This window comes from Haemaphysalis longicornis, unplaced genomic scaffold (genome assembly GCF_048455015.1).
Source record: "Haemaphysalis longicornis isolate Haplotype H1 unplaced genomic scaffold, Haemaphysalis longicornis Haplotype H1 scaffold_227, whole genome shotgun sequence".
Classification (NCBI taxonomy): domain Eukaryota; kingdom Metazoa; phylum Arthropoda; class Arachnida; order Ixodida; family Ixodidae; genus Haemaphysalis; species Haemaphysalis longicornis.
The window spans coordinates 243,868-265,795 of NW_027526304.1; the positions used below are offsets into that span (position 1 = coordinate 243,868).

Here is a 21,928-nt window from a genome sequence, read left to right on the forward strand (position 1 = left end):
AACGAGAATTTGAGAAACAAGCGGAAGTTTGTTACCGGAACTAAATTCAAAGCCGTCAAAGCTATTAAATGATATATTGAACATGTCAGCTAGGGGAAGTTTATGGCCACAAGTCATTAAGAGCTATACCGTGAATTTGAGCAATATCAGGGTGATAAGTTTGAATTTGGCTCATATTGAATTGAAACACTCAAGTTGATGCGTCAGTCTTATTAAAACTTTATTTAAATTGACTATCAAGCATGGTGCGATTGCGTTTTGGTGGAACAGGCACTAAAAATAAGCAGCAGGGCTTCAAGAACCCTAGAACTATACCAAGAGAGCAGGTGAGTCCTCTTGGCACGACTAGCAGCTCTTTTCGAATTTTTCCCTAAGATAATTTTCTTGGGCAGGGCTGAAGGCACTCATGAAGTATGCTAGGTCTTCATTGCTTTGCCATGAATTTCCAAAACGCTTCACAAACAGGCTGCTCATGTCTTCTTCTTCCCCTTAATGAAGTGGTTCGGACTTTCAGAGGGAGGGGGGGGGGATTTGCCAGTGCTTGCAAGCGGCGGCTATTTAGCACTAAAATGGTAAATATGGGAGTAAAAAAATAAATACAACTAGAGTTATTTAGTAGGGATGGGTGAGACGAAATGAAATCATTGTTTGACATCTCCCAGTTTCATTTCGTTCACTTTTCCTTCCGTTCACTTTGTCATTGACATCTGGGGTCACATATTTCGGGGATCTCATAACGGTCGTCTGCATTCGTAATAGGCCAGCCCCAAAAGCAAAAAAAAAAAAACTACCGGAAACACCCACGAAACACTCTAAACAGTCAAGCCGCAAGCAAACTCCCATTGGGCTAATGGATTTGGCTCATTTTCATCCGTGAAACTGCAGTATTTGTCTCATTTTCGATACGAACTACGATCTGCATACAGGTTTACAGGGCGTTATCTCAACTATTTTCTTGCCACTCTTTTTTGGAGGGATAGTTGCCGAGTTTTTCTTCTCAGTACAGTTTTATCCGACTCAGTTTCGGTTTCTGGATCTGGCTCATTAAAAAAAAACCCTCATTTGTTCTACCGCTGCAAACGAACGGTGATAGTTCAGTGGTAACATATCAGGCTGTTACTGTGTAGAATCTGGTTTTAATCCCATCGGTTCTTTAATAAAGCGAAAGCCGTAAGTGCCCCATTCTGCGAAAAACCACCGTTATTTTTCTTGTAGTTGTGCGGTAAAAAACTGGCCACCGTTGTAAAAAAATAAACAAAAACACTTGTGTGATTTTAGGGGATTTAAACCCGGGTCCGCGCAGTAGCAGTCCAATGTTGTGCAAACTGTACTATCACGGCACTTTTTTTTCTTTACTGCATGGAAAACTGCACTTATTACAGCCTACAAAAGTTATGAGTCCCTGCAGTTAAAATAAGCCGTCCGTCAAAACTCCGACAAGCAGACGCACGCGTCCAACAGATGCAGCCATTCTCCAGGGTAAATTTGCGCCGCATACATAGAGAGTTTTAAAATAACGTACGCAGCCGTACGCAAACAGATAGCGAACGCTATTTTTTGCGTCATTCGCACTCCGCATGCGCCGTACGTTAAGCCGCTTCTACGTTTAGCGGACGGAAGAATAGCGGACGCTATTTCAGCACAATTGGCGGTGAGCGCGAACACAGGCGGCGCTGCGAAGCGCGCCTCCGTGACGTCAGCTTAAGGATTCTCGCATTTGTCGTCTGCTTCACTCAGGATCGTTCTCCCTGCTGTTTCTTTGCGCTCGGTCAACGTCTGATGCTTGTCCGCACCAGAATTGGCGTGTGGGTAACTTTTTATCATAATAATAGGCTTAAAATCTCATACACTAGCTGATGGTGTCACTTAAAGTAGAGTTTTGGATACCGCTACGGGAGAAACATTGCCGGCGCCACCCCATTTCTTGCGAAGCCGCTCCGAAGAGTCGGAGCGAAGAGTCGGAGCTAGGCGTCAGCTTCTCATGTAAGCATTCGAACAAAAGGAATAGTCAGCTGCTAATAACCGACAACAGCGAAAATGGAAGACCAAAACAAATTCTAGGCCTTCAGGGCTGTCGGCTTTGGCAGAAGGCATCACGATTCCCGGTAATCATATGTAAGGTAAAACAGTTTTTGCAACCTTGCCGAACGCTCGAACGCGTTTTATCACATCACTTTACGTTGTCAAAGCATGAAAGTTTGCCGACATGCACTATAGACTGCAAAAACTGCAGGTTGAGTTCTAAATAGCCCAGTGTGTATATACGCGCGTGCTGATTCTATACCACGCATCTAACCAGTATGGAGGTTTATTGAGCAAACCGAGTCACGTCTTCGTTAAATTTATAGTAACACATATATGTTTGTTAAGACCTGGAGGGATATTTCGGAACATTTTGCACAGCCATATCTTCCCGATATTCGGATATGCGTTATAGGAAAACTGCACTCAAGAGGAGGAGGAGGAGTAAGGGGAGGAGAGGAAAACTTTGTTTAACAATTAAATCGATCTGGTTAGTGGGCCGGGTCCTCAGTCCAGGACAAGAGAGTAAAATTAATTTTCTTCAAATCATAGAACGCCACCGTGAGTAGAATAGGATTTGTTCTTCGCGCCTGGAAGGGTTGAAAAGCAATAAAGAGCTACTTGGAATTCTTCTCAGGTTTCGAGTCTTGTAATATATGCAGGTATACTATTTATTACGTTAGTTAGCGAGTATATCATGCCTTCAACACCGTAATCATGTCATCATTGTTCGAGTTGAGAGTCAGTTCGTTATGATAACGATATAATTACGATAGAAATTCGAAGCACAAAAGCCGCCTTCGAGTACTGTGGACCACGTTGTTTAGGGCGCGATCGCGGTGGCGTCGCACAAACCTTCTCATTGTATTTGCATGTGAATAAACAAAGCACGCTGCGGATATGCACCTTCTTGCACGCAGCCGTAATGAAAGCCAGTTTGTGAAGAAGGGAATGTATGTCATACAAAAGGAAGGAAATATCCACACGACCTTTGTGAGGCTCCCAAACATCCCGAAACCTCCTAATAAGAAGTTGGTGACGGCGCAGAAAAATTAATGCGTTGGGCAAAAAAAAAAGCAAGAAACATTAATCCGATACAAGACAACAACGAAAGAAACAGAAGAAAGCTGCTTTATTTCCTGCTGTGCGATGAGCGCGTAGAGGGCGCTGCTTGGTACGTAGTATTAGACTGTTGAGTCTTCATAGGAGCATCTCAAAAGTACTGCAGGGAAGCCTACGCATTTTGAATACTTATCGAGAAGCTCTGATCGCTGATCCTCACGAATAAGCAAGAAAGGACGAGTTACACACGATCTTCTGACCGATACTCTGAAGAAAGTTGTTCTCTATCTCTTCGTGTGTTACAAACTTGTGGGGGATACAGCTTCAAATTATTCAGATGCGTCAGAAGCTGGCAAAAGAACTGAGTCGCTAGAAATACGCTTTTTAACGCACTACAGCAACGAAGCGGGCGATTTCTAGCCCAGGCACTGTTGCCCCTCACAAGCAGAGTGTAGCAGACGAAAGCGGCGCGAATCCCTAAGCCGACGTCAGAGCCAGGTGGCGCCACTCAAAGATCTCACCGCCAATAGCGTGCGTACGTGAGGCCGCTTGCGTTTCCAACATGGCGGCAAGTAGCCCGACAACTATAGGGAACTAGATTCTAGTTCACTATACCGACAACCATCCACGGTTCCGCTCTTCTGTGGACAGTAATTTGCTTCCTATAGACCAAGTTCTATGATCTTGTGTTTTTAAATACGTCGAGTGGTTAGCGCGTCGCCCTCTCGCAGCTCTGTATCGTCGTAACATCGACTGTCCGAACGAACCTTGCAGCCAAGCCAACGACCTAATCTGGGTGTGTGTGTTGTGGACGCGTTCGCTTCGCGATAAATGCGGCGTTGTGCTTCTGCGGGTGGATAGTGCTTCCCATGCTCTGGATTATCTTTCTCGAGCGACGTACGACTCAACCTCGCATCATGTATGTGCAGCGTGCGCGGCTAAAAGCCATCTCGGCTTGCGCGCCTGAGTTCAGCGACTTGCTGTTCGTCCCCGCAAAACGGCGCCCGAGGTGAGTGCCGAATTTACGACGGGCAGGAGGACGCAACCCATCGTCTGTCAGTCGCGGTTCAGACTTGCAACGCATGTTGTGACGTTGTGCTCGTTCGAAACGCATCTCTGGATTGTTTTGAAGTTGAATAAAACTTGTGCGTCAAACCCGGGCATTCTGTTCAGGGCGTTCTCTGCGATTGCACGAAAGAAGTGCCACGGGGCTTCAACGCTTTCTTTATGGAACGTACTCAGGTAAGAGAATATTCATGTCGTGTTCTGGCCGTGTTGCATTCAATACTAACGGGAAAGCGTTTGTTGTTGGGATTGGCGTAAAATGTGCAAGCATTCCGGCACTCCGCTGGCAGATGAGCCGGTGATTCATTTCGCAAAACATTCGACAGATGGCGCCGTAAGCATTAGCGTGTCGCTACGCAAAACTGGTGAGACGCTCTACTAAAACTCCTCTCGCGGTGTTTACTTAGCGCGACGCAAACATTTAGCGTTTACCGTACGCAAAGGCAACAAACGCTGTACTAAAACTCCCTAAACTTCGCACCAATGCAGCTTGCTCCCGAAAAATGGACATCGTTGGGCGAGGGGGTTCCGCGTGCCCGTCCGTCATGTGGCACTTCCACCAGCTATACAATCCCATCACAACAAATATATCATAGGGCACTCCAGTAACATCTCGAAAAGGCAAGAACCGAATTGTATAAGGGTTAATGTCCATGTCCTTTTTAAAACTTCTTTGCAACACATCCCAGAAAAACACCGCATCCCGGCACAAAACAAAACAATGATGAATGGTTTCAGGTTGATTGCATAAACGGCAGTTGTCACACCAAGGAATAGGCATTCCTTTCGCGCGCAACCATATTTTCACTGGGAGTGTTGATGTATGCAACTTAAAGAAAAATGTTTTTGCGTACGGAGGAAGACACATACGTGTGACGCGCTTCAATACACTGTCCTTATGGTGGCCAATGTAAGGCTGGCGACAAACCGGCACTGGGAACAGACTCTCTAATAAAGTGTTCCTCAAAGCCTTCCTGGAAAGGGTAAACAGATATTCCCGGGAAAACCTCGCAGTAAGGAAATGGAAGGTATCGACCACCTCCTTTAAAAAAACCCATGGCGGCTTCGTACTAACTTCACCAGTGGAGACAAGCAAAAACGGTAGATGAAAACTTATGCGCTGTTGAATAACGTTGAGCAGAAGTGGATGATGCGTCTCCTTATAGAAGAAAAACCGAGATACAAGCTGGTGTACAAACAAATGTATCAGCCCAGCACCGCCAGACACTAATGGAAGAAACAAATTGTCCCTACGCATAGGTTCCCATTGGGACCCCCACACAAATGTTGCAAAAACTCTATGTACAGCTTGTACTCTAGAACGCGCACAATGAAGTACTTGCAGCACATAAACAAGGTTTGCGACAAGGAAGACATTAAAAACCTGTGCACGCGCAAACACAGAAAGTTCTCGCCCCATCCATGCCTGAGAGGCTCGCTTGACTTTTTAGAGTGCCAATGACCAATGCGGCCCGATGTTTCGTATTTGGTGCAAAGGTACACCTAGGTACTGAAGTGCGTCCTTATCCCAAGTAATGCCACCAAATAAGGACGGTTTCGCACCCCATTCACCAAACCAAAATCCCTTTGTTTTTTTTTTCATATTCACAGCTGCTCCAGACGCCCCACAAAACTGCCTGGTGAGATTAAAGGCTTCTTGAACGCTTTTTTTATCAGCACAAAAATAGGCAATGTCATCCGCGTAAGCAAGGACCTTAACCTCACAGGATAGCGATGAAAAGCCCCGTACTCTTTCACTCTGCTGAATACTAAGGCACAGAGGTTCGAGGTATAAGGCAAACAACAAGGGTGAAAGGGGGCAGCCCTGTTTAACAGACGACTTAATCGGAACTGGCTTAGACAGAACGCGTTTGACGGCCAGTTGTGTGGTGCACTGTTTGTAACAAAGCTGAATGCCTTTTAACAACACATCCCCTAAATTTACCGCTGCCAATAGTGCGAATAGAAAATCATGAGAAACGCGATCAAATGCCTGCCTACTGCTCCTGAGAGCAGGGGCAGGCCATCAATGTATTTAATTGATGTTTTGCACCGTGCCGGAAGCGCTGGTTGCTTACTTTTGGAGCGATGGAATGTCGTCTGTTATCGGCATTATTTGCAAGCCTTCAGGCAAACATAGCTCCGCATGTCCTTGGCTAGAGCTGCATGAATTCAGCCACAGCTTTAAAAAAAACTGAATGATAGAAATACTCCGAAAACAAGAGTTTAAGTCCAATATTCCGAACGTCATCTGTGCTAGCGAAACTTTTGGTATTTTTTCGCCAACCCGAAGGTAGGATCACGGCACTGATAACACGAAAGTATAAAAGACAACCTCATGCACATTCGCTACAGGTGCGTAGGTATTGATCCGTTTTCGGAGTTCTGATGGAAACTTTATTTGCGCATGATGGTTCCTTGGGAGTCTGCTGGGACACCTGCGTTTTGCTGAGGTGGTAATTTTGTGACACATCCGTTTGCTTTTTATGATGCTGCTTTAACGCCCGTTCACTACGTCTAACGCTCACTTCGCCAATACGCAAAGTCACCACTTTGCGTACCGCGCCTTTACGGCGCAAGGCCGGCGGGCTGGCTTTTCACCATTGTTATACCGGCCCTACTGCACAGGCGCCAAACCAGACGCATCGCCGTCTTCACCTTATATGAGGAACCGGCATTGGGCCTTGAAATATGCTGACACCCAAAAGAAGCTAAAAAAAGAGTCGGAGACACGCTATTGCCTTTCGGTGTTAATTGCAGTGGAAGAAGCAGTCTATTTTCCCAGTGTATTGACAGCCTTGCACCACGAGGTGTTCAACCCATGATGTAACCTATGTAACCGTTGGCGTACACACACACATTTATATGTTAGCAGTGGTGCTTTGTTGCCGTACTTGTCGAATAAACCGAGCATTTTTTGTAACAACAGCAGGGTTTTTCGCTCTTCCAAACAGTTCCGTCGTGCTTACGCGTCCGAGGAAAAAGTGCAAAAAATGTCGCAGCCATGGAGTCAATTGCTTCTAGTGGGTGTTTTATTAAAATATATGTAGTGAGCGGAAAATAATTTCGCGCAAAGCAGTATTTAATATATCTTAGAGAGAAGGAATTGCATCACAAGGAAACCACTGGGCCAAAGTGACATTTTAACAGTGTTAATATTTTTCCTTTCCTGTCAGACATACCAAAAATACTATAAGCCATTGATTCAACAGAACAGGACCGGTTTTATGACCACACTCACCATGGTACAACCAAAATCCCGAGGGACGGTAAAGTTGAATTCTTCAGATCCGCACGAACCACCCCTGATTGACCCAATGTTGCTCTCTGTTGAGGACGACGTGAGTCGGACGGTAAAAGGTACGTATAAATAACGGTCACAAAAATTGAAGTGGGCAAACAAACTTCGTAAAATTGAAATTGTGTTGTGCGTGCCTGTCACTGTTTCACTGTCTTCCCGTCAAGTACATCGCCACGTCAAGATCGTACAGAGCTTCTTGCGCATTTGTAATTTGTATATGATATTTAAAGTTTGGGCTTTAGGGAGATATACAAAGAAAATTGAATTTTAGTGTCCGTCAACCACTTTACTTTATGTTCCATGAACCAGCAAAAGAACAAATAAAGTGCCGTATTTGCTAGATTATATCCACCCCGTTTTTTCCCCTAGATCGCAATTCCCGAGGTCAAGGGAGTGCTTAGATTCGAAAAATCTAAAATGGCGTTCCCCCACGTACACATACACTTTTTGCGGCAGTAGCTAGATAACACAGGCGCAAGGAGTAATGTTTTATACAGCAAACGTTTAAAAAAGTAAGCATAAACAGTGGACTTACCGCTTACGTCTGATACTCAGTCACTCCCGCTACCAATCGAGTGTGTAGAGCTTGAGCCGCTGCCCTAAGTATACCACAGCGTGTTGTCTTTAGCTCCATCAAACATTTATTTTAAATGACTCAAGTGCTGTGAAAGGCTCAAGAACAGAGAGAGAAAGCGCGGCTGGAGGGCCTGGGCCGTATTAACTCTTTACCCAGGGCAAGCAGCTTTCCTCGGAGAAAAGGGAATGCGTGCAAACTTTTTTTCAATATTTTTTTTCTGAAAGTAGGCGGAGGGTGCTTAGAATCGCGAATATACGGTCCATATTTAACGGAGAGAACAAACGAGACTGACCTAAAAAAGTAAATTTTTAGTATTTCAAGCGCTTCTAAATCGGACAAAGGCGGAGTTACATATTCGTTTACATGTTTCCCAAGAGGTTTGATGAACGGTACACGCTTAAACGAACGAAATTATCTCAAAACTATACAGCGACGTTTTACAAAAAGAGCGTTTGGAGCGCCGCAATAAAGTGTAGCAAACGGTGTCGAGTGTCGTGGCATAAACACAACTGAAGGAAGTAGCTGTAAAACAAGCGCTGTGCAACGCACGAGGCAGAAATTAGAGGCGCTAAGGTTCTTAAAAACTGATTTATTCCGCCTCCTTGTAAAAAAACGTATGTTCTGTACTGTCGGTATAAAAATATCGGTGACACACTATGTGGCTCACAAAAAGACTTGGGGTTTATACTTTTGCCGCGTTTTGCTGAGCGATACTCTGGTCTGAATGCATTGTGTAAGCAAGCAATCTCTTTGCTAAATAAAAACTAAAGCGACAAGTAGGAAGTTTGTACAAAAAACAAACAAGTATTTAGTGCTCACACATATTTCGTATGTAGTCTCAAGTGATTAAGAAAAAATACTCTCGTTCCAAAGCTTTTCAGACAAATCGAGGTTGTACTGGTCGAAAGATGTGTTTGATTTTTGGGGTGTGCTATACAGATCACAAAAAATATATAATTATACACGCACTAAAAGAAAACGCTTAACGTACGTTTCACTTTAACCTAATCGGCGAATTCAACCTCACTGAACCAACTAATGTGTGGTGCCTGCGGTAAAGCCTCTAATGTTCTCACTCCGCAGTCACCACGCGTGGCCCCACGCGTGGCGCTCAGGTGAGTTTGATTCAGAGGTCGGCTCCATGCTTCATAACCTTATAGGGATGCCCACCTTTGGTCATCACAGCAGACGTAACCTAATCTGTGAAGAGAATGGTGCTGCAAAAATGCGTGCGTATCAGCCGAACTAACTTGGAACAAGGAACGACACATTCTGAAATTGTTATTAAGCAACGTTTACAGCTTATTTCAGTATAACTTGAAAACAACGGGCAGCTACGTAAGCGCGCGGGCTTCACGTGACGCTTTAGGTCATTTGGGGCATGCTGCACTTGAGTTTGCAATTATCCGGAATAGTACAGCGTGCAGCAACGATTTTAACAAACGCGTATCTGTATGTGCGAGCACCTAATGTTTAGAACCATTAAAAATATATGGTTATACAGAATATACAGAAATAAAAATAGCAGCCCCACAAGCTTTAGAAATCAGATCAGGTCTGTGCTCCTGTACGGTGTGCACACATTTGCAAATGGTTACGAAAGGAAATGCTAGGGTATTTTCCCATTAAAAGAGGCATTGCAGCATTTATTGTCATGGGCGTTTTGCTTTAGGGCAAACGCCAACGTAATTTGAAGTTTGAATATGGTACAATTGCAAAATTATTTTTCTAGTCGACGCAATTGAGAGCCCGTTATGTGGCAGAATGCGTCAACTCATTTCGTCTTCGTGAAAAGGCAAATTGAGTTCATAAAAAACTCCAGACGTCACCACATACATGGTTGCTATAGAGCAAAGACAGGTGGCAAGTAGCATACAACGTATCTACAAAACAAGTAGCAAAAGCCGTAACGTGTAAACTTACTTTCTTGCAGTAAAAATTCACCCCAAACGTTAAGAAACAAACCTTTCTGTCAAACCCCGATTAAAAAATGCATGTGGAAGTTAGGAACGCGTTCAAAAGCTAGTCAACCTCCCAAACACGTACTACACTGTAACATAGTCGCACTTTAGTTGCGTTCCGAAACCATTAGCTTTTAACACCTTCAGAAGTCAAATGGCAGCGCAACAGCTGTGGGCAACGAAAAACGAAACCTGAATTATCCTAGTGAAGTATAAGCACCCGGTATTGAAGTAGTTCTTTATTTTATACAATAAAATGCACTCCGTGAATTTGATAACTCATTTGGTTTGTAGCGCAACTCTTCTCACAGTGCATTATGCAACACTCGCGAGTCGATATTACGGGCGTAAAAAAATGTTCCGACGTTTGGGAGAAGAATATGTTACCGATCGCCACTCGAAGAGGCCTGCAAAATGTTAGGGACAAAGGCCCTTGGGGGTTCGGGCGGTCCGCGTCTCATATCGTCGTCGTGTCATGCCATCGTACTTGTTTTGCAATGCCTCGCGCAAGAACCTTTAATCTCCGTGGGAAAAACGCGTACTAAAATAACACACCCGTACACTCGCTTTCCGATGCATCGGGCTAGAACGCTTCGTGCTTTAAAGATGGAACACTTAGAGTAAAGCTGTATACCTCTACCCCCCAACGGTTTCATCTTTTTGGGGTCAAGGTGCCAAGAATACAATAATACACTGCATGCTTCGCGCCTCTCCAAGTTTTGCGTCGGTGGAGGTGGCCCGGGGTTTTTCTTCGCTCTTCGTTGGGAAATGTCGTGACGTGCTGTCGTGACGTGGGTGTGTACGCCAGCCACAAACCCGTCACTCCCACCGTTGAGTGAACAAGCTACGTCAGCGGCTTCCCCTCTACCCCATAGAGCGACCGGTGGTTCCCAAGGTGCCGCGGGTAAGGCTACGAACCCCTCGACGTACAAGGTTGCTACCAAGCCTCGGGAGCGTTTCAACATTTCCTCGCTTCCAACGAAGACATTGCAACAGACGCTCGTCAGCTGCCTAGTAACATCTGGTTTTACCGGCTAAGCGTACCACAATTGCACCAACTCAATATCAGTATGGTTGCCACCTCTTGAGGCTGTCCAGCGATTGTGCTCCCTGAATTGTATTCCTCTCACGCCTGAAAAGAGCCTGTCTATACAAGCGTACCTGCTATCAGGAACTGACATCAGGCGCTATGTCGTTTCCGGCGTAGACCCAGGAGAAAATCCAGAAGACCTCCGGTCTGGCATCCGGTGCGCCACCCACCAGGTGCTCCTTGTGCGGCACATGGGCTACGGCCGTACGTGCCTTGTTACTCTACGAGGCCCGCTGGAGCCACCTTACCGTTTCCTGTACAACGGGTGCGTACATCGCCCACGTCCATACAAAGCCGGAGTGGTGCACTGTTATCGGTGCTTTCGTCAGGGACACATGAGCAAGTCGTGCCCATTCCCTGCACCAGAGCCACCGGCTACCGATGCATCAGAGCCACCAGCTACGCAGTCGGCTGCATCACCGCAGACAGAGTTTCGGTGTGGTCTGTGCCGTACAGATGAACATGCGATCACGGATAAAAAATGTCCCACTAAATGCAAAGCTATTCGTGCTAAGCGAAAGGCATGGCGGCGCCAGTCTGGCCCAAGCGGAATTCCTACGTTTACACGGTTTGATTGCTTGGAGGATGAGGAGCAGGACACAATGCAGGAAGACAATGTGGATCCTCCGGAGAGCGCCCAATCTCTCACTACAACGTTGTCCCGACCGACGTACCGCGACGTGCTCCACCGCTCCCGCCGCCAGCGGAATAAGCAAAGTCAAAGTAATTGATTGATTGTTGGGTTTTTAACGCGCCGACGCAACGCAGGCGATGAGGCGCACCGTAGCGGAGGGCTCCGGATTAATTTTGACCACCTGGGGATCTTTAACGTGCGCCGAAATCTCGTACACACGGGCGTTTTTGCTTTTCGCCTCCATCAGAAAATCGGCCGCCGCGGCCGAGAATCGAACCCACGACCTCGTGCTCAGCAGCGCAACGCCTTAGCCACTGAGCCACCGCGGCGGGTGCAAAGTCAAAGTGAAAAGGAATCTCTGGATATGAACGAGCTGGTTGAGGTAGACCATCAGTTGGCCCTCCTGCAAGCTGAGGTCACGAAGCTCACCCAGCGCCATGCTCGGCTAATTCGTCGCCCGCAACGCCAGCAGCCTCCACCACAAGGTCATTCCAGTCAGACCCGTTTCTCGCCCTCCAGCCTGACCACGGCAAAGCCAGTCTCCTCTGCCCTTAACCACCAAGACCTACTACACTTTGTGGTGCAGCAGCTACAGCAATTGGTGTCGGTGTTAGCAGTCCAACTCTATTATGCCCGAACCACAATACTTAGTGCAGTGGAACTGTCGCGGGCTCACAAGGAAAATTGGAGAGCTTCGGGCTCACAAGGAAAATTGGAGAGCTTCGCCTGGGCAAACTTAGTACTTGGGCTTTCCTCTTACAAGAGACAAATTGCCTGCCTCGTCTTCCCAATTTCACTGCTTACGCTAATCCATCCATACCTGATCGTCGCTGTGGCCCCACCAGCTCTCCGCCAGGCAAAGCCGCCATTTATGTACTTACGAATTTGCCACAAACTCTGATCCCCTTACACACGTGGTGCACGGCATTGCAAGAAGTGGTGGCGGTTAAGGTGCAACTGCCCCGGTACGCTGTGATTCTTGTGTCTTGTTATGTGCGCCCACACAGCGGACGTGCATCTCGGCTACGATTGGGCTGGCTATCCTCTCTGCGCCGTTCGAACGCAACCTGTCCCATACTTGTGGCTGGGGACTTCAATGCTCCTCATTGTGACTGGGGGTACCCCACCTCAAGTGAACGCGGGCGTGTGCTACTAGAACACTTCGTGCCCTACATTTCGTGCCCTACGCGCCGATGTATTCATCCTCGGATGTCACCGTACCCACCTGACTTAACATGGTGGCTTGGGGGTGATACGGCATCATGGCAGCGAGAAGCAGACTGCTGGGGCAGTGACCATCACCCGGGGTCATTACGATTGGCATTACCCTGAGCTCGACGCGTCACCTTCGGCGTAGCTGCACGGTTGTGAATTGGGATGACTTTCGGGGTAAAACCAACACAAACCTCACGGCGCTCAGCCCAGATACAATCACTGTTATTAGGCATGCTCTGAATGACGCCTCTCAGAAAACGTGGGTGAGGAGTCCCGGCCAAAACCTGACCTCCGACTCTTGCAGCTATGGGCCCAGCGCAAGCAAGCTGAAGTGGCTGCCTCACGAGATCCCTCGTCTGTGGAGGCTCGAATACGCTGGCAACGCCTGACTGCGGCTGCCAGGCGTCATGAGAAACGTCTGCCAAGGCAGCGATGGCTGAGCTTTTGTGAATCACTCGGCCCATCGGCGACATCATCCATCTAGCGCACCTTTCGGGTGATGGAAAGTGGAGGCCCCACTCCGGATGCGGCAGCCAGTGCATGTCTGGCATCGGGCAAGACTCCCGACCAATTCGCCACTGATGTTGCCTGCGCCTTGTACCCTGCCTATGACATCCTTCCACCCAGTAGCCCGTGCCCGTTTCCTTTGTCACATCGGGTTGGTTCACCGCCCTCTGACGACGCGGCTCATGGAATTTAATCTGCTTTTACAATGGCTGAATTCCTAGCTGCGATTGACCACGCAAAACTTCGGACGACTCTGGGACCGGACGACATTACATATGAGGAGTACAAGAACCTCGATGAGCCAGCGCTTAGCCATCTCCTCAACTACATCAACGAGGTTCGGCTCTCTCCCCAAATACCAGAGTCGTGGCTTCACGCAGACATTGTGCCTATACCGAAGCCAGGGAAGTCACCCGACCATTTCCCCAACTTGCGCCCAATCGCCTTGACGTCCACGCTTTGCAAGCTTCTGGAGCGCATGCTGGCAGCCCGCCTTCAATGGTGGTTGGACACCTTCCAATGGTACCACCCAGCCCAGATCGGGTTTAGACCTCGTCTGGGTACAGAGGGTGGGCTGGGCCATTTGTCGTCAATGGTGCTACTGGGAGGTCGTTCACACAAAGTGCGGACAGTCCTTGTTATGGACATCCACAAGGCCTACGACTACGTCAGCCACGGGGCAATCCTGGAAACTCTCCGAAGTCTTTGTCTACCAGACAAGGTGTGCGCTTTCATCGAGACCTTTCTTACTGGAAGATCCTTCTCTGTACGAATCAGCGGGGCAAGCTACGGCCACTTCATACCAGTTCGCGGAGTACCTCAGGGGTCAGTTATTTCACCCCTCCTCTTTAATATTATGATGTTGCCGCTTGCCTGGCATCTGGGCTCCATACCGGACCTGCATTTCCTCGTCTACGCGGACGACATAACGGTATGGACCGTCCACCCAGACCTGCATCGCCAAAACGCGTGTCTTCAACAGGCCTTGAGAGACACGCAGACATGGTGTCAATACGCTGGACTGACACTTTCAGCGGACAAAACAGCCGTTCTGCCTGTGTCCAGTGCTTGGGGCCGTCACAAACTAGCGATTTCTCCCCTCATACTGCAACTTTCCGGCCAAACCGTACGAACCGCCGCATTTTTTCGCGTGCTAGGTTTGGAAATCTCTGCCTCTTGGTCGGCTGCCATGTGGCTTCGATCTGCCCGGCAAAAAGCAGGACAGATGCTTCACCTGATTCGACGCATCTCACAGAAGTCTGGTGGTTCCTGCTCTAGATGGCTCGCCTCCTGGTGAGGTCAGTACTGCAGCCTAGACTGGTTTATCAGGCCCAATTCCAGTACATGACTCAGACGGAGTGGGCCCGACTTGAGGCTATCAACAGAGCCGCTATGCGCACCATCACCCGCCTTCCTGCAATGACCCCGATACCATCGCTCCAAGCTGAGGCTCAGCTGAACACGCTTGACGAACTCGTCGAACAACGTCGCTCAGCCCGCATACACAAAGGTACTTTTGTTGCGGAAGCAGCGGCCTTGGCAAGCTATATGGGCTGTTCCCTACCTGCTTCACCAGATCGCCCTGTAACCAGGCCGCCGTGGCGGTATCACCAGGTGACCGACGACCGACCACTGATTAGACTGCACACTCGAACTACCGGAAAAGCATGTGCGAGAGGACCACTACTGACGGCTGCGACCCAGTACGAGGCGATAGAGGCCTTCGTGGACGCTGGTGCCCAGGATGGCGTTTTATCTACGGCGACACAGTGTCCCGTTTATCCTGACGCCTCTCAAACTTGCCTCTACCAAACCATCTGCACCCTGCCCTCTCTACTGGCGGACCTCACAGCCATCCGGGATGCGTATTTCCAAACGCTTCGCTGCACAGAGCACCCACGTGACATGTCTGTTCGCGCATTGGAGAACGGTAATTAACGTAGTCAGTGGCTGCGCCCCAAACCTAAAGGGACCTAAAACATGCCAAATCACCATTATTAACAAAAACAAGGCGTAGATCTGAGTTTAGAAAAAAAATTAAATTTTGGAAAAAAAAGGGCAATAAAAAAAAAGAGGAGAACGACCTGCTGGGGCTCGAACCCAAGCCGTCAGCGCCAGTACTTTGTGCTCTACGTCGGGGCTACAGAGCCAGAACGGCGGGTTTGTTTTAGCAGGCGCTCAGACGAAAAGTGCGTGCAGTGACATGACACATGTCACGTGAGTGCTCTGTGCAGCGAAGCGTTTGGAAACACGCATCCGGGATGGCCTACAGGCACTAACGCCGGCCCTACAGCGCGCCCTCGTGGGTTCCATCCTACACCACCGCGGCGATACGGGATTTACGCCAAGTATCGAACAATTATACCATTTCAAGGGACATTCACACACTACTAGACACGTACCCCTGACCTCTCAGGCTGGTGTGGGTTATGCGGAATACGCTCCCCGCTCACATTGCAGTGGATATGGCTTGTCACCCGACGTATATTCCTCGGCCGCTGCCATTGTTAACAACCGGTCCGATAGAAAACTTTCTCCAACGGAAGGACGATCTGCGTCGCGCCACACGTGCCCTCCTCCCCCCGTGTGGAACGGACCTCCCCAGTAGACTTGCTCGCTGGGAAGAGATTTTGCTGCGCAGACTTCGCGTTGGAGTGGCGCTTTCACCTGCTGTGACCCGGGCGTGGCCACCACGCTACCATGCCCCGTTCGACGACACCTGCCCCTTCTGCACAGCTCCGGCCGCACAAGCTGACGCAGACCATCTCATATGGGCGTGTCCTTCACTGGCCTCAGCCAGAAAGCGACACCTGAGAGGCACAGGCCTCCCTCCTATAAGACCCCCCGACCTTCAGTGGTGGCTCTGGGGACCCCACTACCGCTCCCTTCTTGACTTCCTTCGAGAGACGGGGGCCCATGTATATTTGTAAATAAGTTATTTTTATGCCAATGGGCATGCTATCGCAAAAAAAAAAATGTCGTGACGTGCCAGGACCGTGTAACGCCTTGCACACAATGCACATTTGGCGGAAGTAACCCATTTAATCGTTACAATAGCCTAATAGAGATAATTGGTCGGACAGAATTTTGAAAAGCCAGGAAATAATGAAATCCGCGCCAATCTATCCTTTAAAGGTGGTTTGGAAAGCGAAGCTGTAAACGAGCCTCACAACGATTACCAATGCGACGTCACTTGAATTCACACACGTGGCTCTACAAAGAGTGAAACCAGAGAATATTCTTTTCTAATGTTAAATCATTTCATGATCCACGAATTGTTTTGATTGAGTTGTATTGGTGAAGCACGTGAGTGAAAACGTTTTTATAAAATGAAAGCAACCTTAACCCCGGGGTTAGAGGATCTCACTTCTCCGTCTCTGCCCTCGTCTACAAAGATGACAAGATCGGCTGCAGAGACGCATGAGAAGTGAGAGGCAATGCGTTGGTGTGAGCTTACTTTATTTTTAATAACTCCTAGCGCATGCGCAAGGCACCCACACGGCCGCTACACGTGCCGTGGGTGGTGTGCACACCGGCGCGAGAGGTCACTTGACGCTATCACGTGGTCTTCAGTGAGAACGCAGAAGGTGAATTCGCAGATTTGCTCGGTGAGTGCACCGTCTGACTCCTCCGTCTCCGCGTGGACTCGTAGCTGAGTCGGCAAAACAACGGGCACTCGCTGCATTTCTGTATTTGTTCCAGTTTGATTCCTGGGTGCACCAGTAACTTTGTTTATTTGTTCGCGGGAGTTTTCTGTTGACACCAACGGCCGCGACAGAACCCTTGGGCAGTAGAAAAAAAAGCTTCGCTTTAAAAGACTCCTGGGCCATTTCCATTAACGTGACACCTGGGGAGGGGGAAGCTTGCAGTGTATCATTGTATTAAAAGATTGTAAGTCTCTCTCTTGCCATACCGCGCGCTCTCATTGGGCACTGGAGAAGCACCGGTGAGAGGAGCAATAGGTGACCGGTGAAAAGCGCAAAGGCTCATGGGTGCATTGTCGGTTCCCGCGGAGTCTTGCCACTTCCGGTTCGAGAGCTCTCCTGGCTTCTCGTACACCAGCGGCTTTCACGCGCGCGTGTGCCTGTTGTTTATCTGTTTCCACCGAAAAAAAAGCTCATGCATCGCGCAATCAATGTATAACAACGATGAATCCAACTAGGGGCTTCTCTGAAAGGTAAGCACTCTGTGACAAATAAATAATACGCACACACGCGCCTCAAAGCCGCCAGCGTACCGAAGGCCACGCGAGATCTCGAACCGGAGGTGGCGCGAGCAGGCGACGTACCCATGGGCCTTTGCGTTTTTTACCGGTAACCTATCGCGTGCTTGTTGAGGTGGTGACCCCCTCTCGTGTGTTAAAATGAATTTAAGCAATTTGCATGCCCCATCTGCCCCAGTTTGGTTCGAGGGGAGAATTTATTATAAAACCACATATCAGCCCGCAGCGACTAGTGGTAACAGCGATGCCCGAAAAACACAAAAAAATCCAATGAGTTTCCAAGTACTCCGGGCAGCCTACACTTTGCACAAAAATTGTCTATGGTGGTGAAACAATTAAGCTACTCTGAAATGAATGCACAAAAAATTCACATGTGTTCAAAGAAAGAGTTCAGAAACTCGTTGAAAGTCAGTACGGCACAATAGTGATGCTCAGGATGTTATTCCTGACCACTATGAAACGCGTGGACCAGCGTAACAGGAAGGCTTCTTCACCTAGAACTGCCAACTCATTGTCTTATTGATTCATAAGGATTGACAGCACACGCCATAGCAGTGGAAACATCGCCCGTTACGGTCGGGCGCGAAGCACGCGGCACCACGATGTCGCCATAATACAAATGCACCAGCACACATCAGGAAGTTCACCAACGTGTCATTCGAACGTGTGCTCATTCTAAGTGTAAGACCAAACAACCTGCTTAGCACAGTCCAAAACGTTACCGCTACACGACACTGAAGCAAGGCATGTTCCAATGTTTCAGTGTGCCCTTAGGGCGGGCACCGTGAAGAACGCACAACGCCGAATCTCGCCAGACGGTCACACGTCGGAAGAACTTGCCAGCCACGCAACCATCCGAAATCCCTAACATCAGAAGGAAGCTCCGTCGAAGTCAGCTGATGTCAACGGACACCGCGTGATCTTGCTATCTGCTGATTAACTAATTGGTTTTTTGCCAATATTTCGCACAATATGCTTGCTGTACTTTCCCTAAAATTTAGGCTTGACAAGGTAGACTGGACGTTTCTCAGTGTTTTGACAACATAGGCATAAAATGGCGGTGACTTCTCAGCAGAGGGACCGGCAATGCGTTCATCATAATACATTGAGCGGTAAGTTCCCAGAAAGTACTGCAGCAGCGCCCTCCCTGGGTACTCAGGTGAGTCCACAAGGTCGAACACTGCGCGTACGGCCAGCACGCTACACATGGTTTGCAAGCAAGGCAGACGGAAACCACCCATTGACTTGGGCAGTCTCAACAGCGCACGCGACACTGTTTCTGTCTTGCCCGCCCAAAAGAACGACCCAAACTGAGAAGAGAATTTATTATAAAACCACATATCAGCACGCAGCGACTAGTGGTAACAGCGCTGCCCGAAAAACGGCCCAAACTTTTTAAGAAAATTTATTAATAGCCGATACAAAGACCCGCTATGCTCAATACTACACGGGTCGCCTAAACCATACACACTACATGTATCACTCCACTCACTACACCACTCACTGCACACACAGTTCACTCCACATTTTTCCACAGTTCACTAGTACTCACACTATTAGAAGCACGATTATTCTGAAAGACCACTATAGATAACATCCTCTAAAGTTCACGACAACACGTCAACATCAATACAACAGTCAATAAGGTAGAATAGACACTTCTATTTGGTTGTTTACCACACGGATAAACCGTGTGGACCACCGCTGAAGGAACTGCTCGGGGTAGAGCCAAAGTCAACGCAAGCGCAGTGTAATGCCCGCGCCTCGCCTCGGTCATCAACGATGCCTTGGCATCAGGTAAGTATGCCGGGGCGTACTTGAGTGTAACCCAAATTATAGCCCGTCTACAAACAGCTTTTGCTTGTGCTTGACGATTGATAAAGCTGGCAGGGAGCATCCCACAAATCTGTAAATCATGTTAGATTATTTTGAACCGGGATGATCTATTATACACTGTTTTAGTACGCGTTACGTTGTTGCGCAAGGTGTTGGAAAACGAGTATCCCGGTGTTTTATTAGTACTGTGACTGCATAAGATGCTGGCGACGACGACAGGAGACATCGACAGCCCGAGCCACTAAGAGGCTTCGCCCCTAAAAAATAGTTTGATGGATTGATTGATTGACTCAAACCTGTATTAAAGGAAAGGGAAGACCCGCAGGCCATGCATGGGGAATGGGAAGTAGAAATATGGGTAAGCACTGAAGGTCTTAGTCACACAATTGAATATCTATACGAGCACTAACTCGGTGTCCATGACGCTGAGGCTCTTCTCGGGTTGGGTAGGCACCCGAAGACTACACTAATCTTGTAAGGCTACTATGTATGCCATAATTGCCTAGTGCTTCCAGAAAATAGATGTATTTTGGAGGGTGTAGAGTGTCCGCGTCCGTGACGAAACTAGTCCTGTCGTTGGAACGCAAAATGACTGCCTACCCACGTAAGGCGGTAAGTCAGACTATGTTTTGTTGCCAACAAGGGCGATACGGTGGGGGTTGCCCATTCGGACTGTATCATTTCCTCGTAACAGAGGGGGTCTAGGCACTCTTCGTGACGCTTTTGTTTACTAATGGTAATCCTGAGTATTCGAAGGCTCTGGGGAAGATATCCCTTTGGATTGTAGCGGCCACATCATCATCAACAGCAAGCGCCTACCATCATCATCATTGGCCGGTACCAACGTCATTAGCGCATGGCTTCGTAACGCAGGACGAGCCACGCGTCAGACAGAACACCTAGGCTTCTGCGCTATTCGGCCACAATCTACGGGTGCTCCAGGACACGAGGAGCTGGAGGGCCGACCAGGAAACGAGAGGGCCAACCAGGCTGCGCGCGATCTTACAAACCGCGCGGCTGACAGTCCTAGCCTTCTGCAGCCCCTCCCAAGTGACTTTGGCGAATGCCTCACCGTCCAACGAGGTGATCGAGTCCTTTTTCTGAACCCGGACAGGAACCTTTCTTTCGCAGAAGCTCAAACGCTGAGGCAAATCCAGACGAACACTTACCCTAGAAAATCCCGGCTATCCAAAATGTTCCCTCAAACACACACAGACGCATGCAATAAATGCGGAAACCCTTCCAACTTATTTCATGCAACATCGGCCTGTCCTATCATCTGGCCTTCAGGAAACAACACCACAAATACGGTCGGGCTATGGGAGGCAGCTCTGGCCACCTCCGGCTTGGGGATTCAGAAGGACTTAATTATTCGAGCCCGGAGAGGAGCAGAAGAGTCTGGGGCCCTGGAAGGAGGGCACCACCCCTAAGGCAATCACGACACCTCCTTTTTTCCCTAATAAACGTTTCTCTCTCTCTCTCTCTCTCTCTCTCTCTCTCTCTCTCTCTCTCTCTCTCTCTCTCTCTCTTGGTTCACGGGTTCTTGCTTGAACCAATCTCCTCTGTGAATGAATATGGGCCCTGCCGCACGACCACATCGGTGCCTACATTATTTGGGGACCCGGACGTTGGCAGTATGGAGCCCCGCTTTGCCTGCCCGCTGCCGCCCTACCCGGCCTTCGTGCGACGCTGCACCCATGAGCCTGGTTTCTCAAAATGGAAGTGCACTTCGTCATACGCTGCGTCGACTCACAGACCGAGCGCTACCGCATCACCACTGCCCTGCTTCCGGCCGACCTACGCTGTGAGCACACGGTGAGCGGCCATACGACACCCTGCAGGCCTACGTGATGGCGCTCCTTGGCAAAAGTCCTTCCCACCACAATGACAGTCCACTGCCTCTTGCCATGGTTTCCTCGCACGAGTTAGTCTCGATGGAATGGAAACTGCTCTGTCCGGCTTACAGCCTCCCTAGCGCTCTAACGGCGACTTTCCAACGTAAGAGCGGAGCAACGTTCCACCACCACCTGGCTTCGGTGAACGTCGTTTGTTCACGTTCGGCAACTCTAATCTGGCCGAATCCACGCACTTAAATCCTGGTGATTCCACCACGCCACTCGACACAACGGCCTTTCCACGTCGCCCAAAGTTCTACCCAAAGAACCCCGAGGTGTGGCTTATGCAGATGGAGTGCTTTTTCGAACTGTACCATGTGAGAGCGCAGCAGGTTCGCTACTCCCTGATCTGTGAGCTCCTACCTTCAAGCTTATCCTCCACCCTGCCTAAGCCTGGAGCCCAGCCCTGCGACGAGATAGTCCTGCTTGTACGCTTTGGTAGGTACCTAAAGACACGTGCGCCATACACAGAACCGACCATCACGCCTGTGGAGGACCATCTGCCTCACATCACCATGCTGGCATAGACGGTACCGCTCTG

The 21,928-nt window shown here is 48.8% G+C and overlaps 1 protein-coding gene across 1 annotated transcript in view; it reads left to right on the forward strand.

Moving 5' to 3' along the window:
- LOC144172484 (4-pyridoxate dehydrogenase-like) overlaps positions 1-21,928 on the forward strand; it is a 201,435-nt gene that overhangs the window by 148,794 nt on the left and 30,713 nt on the right. The window contains exon 9 of the mRNA XM_077701179.1: positions 7,326-7,509. Within this exon, the coding sequence (XP_077557305.1) occupies positions 7,326-7,509 (184 nt within the window). The remainder of the gene's footprint in view (positions 1-7,325; positions 7,510-21,928) is intronic.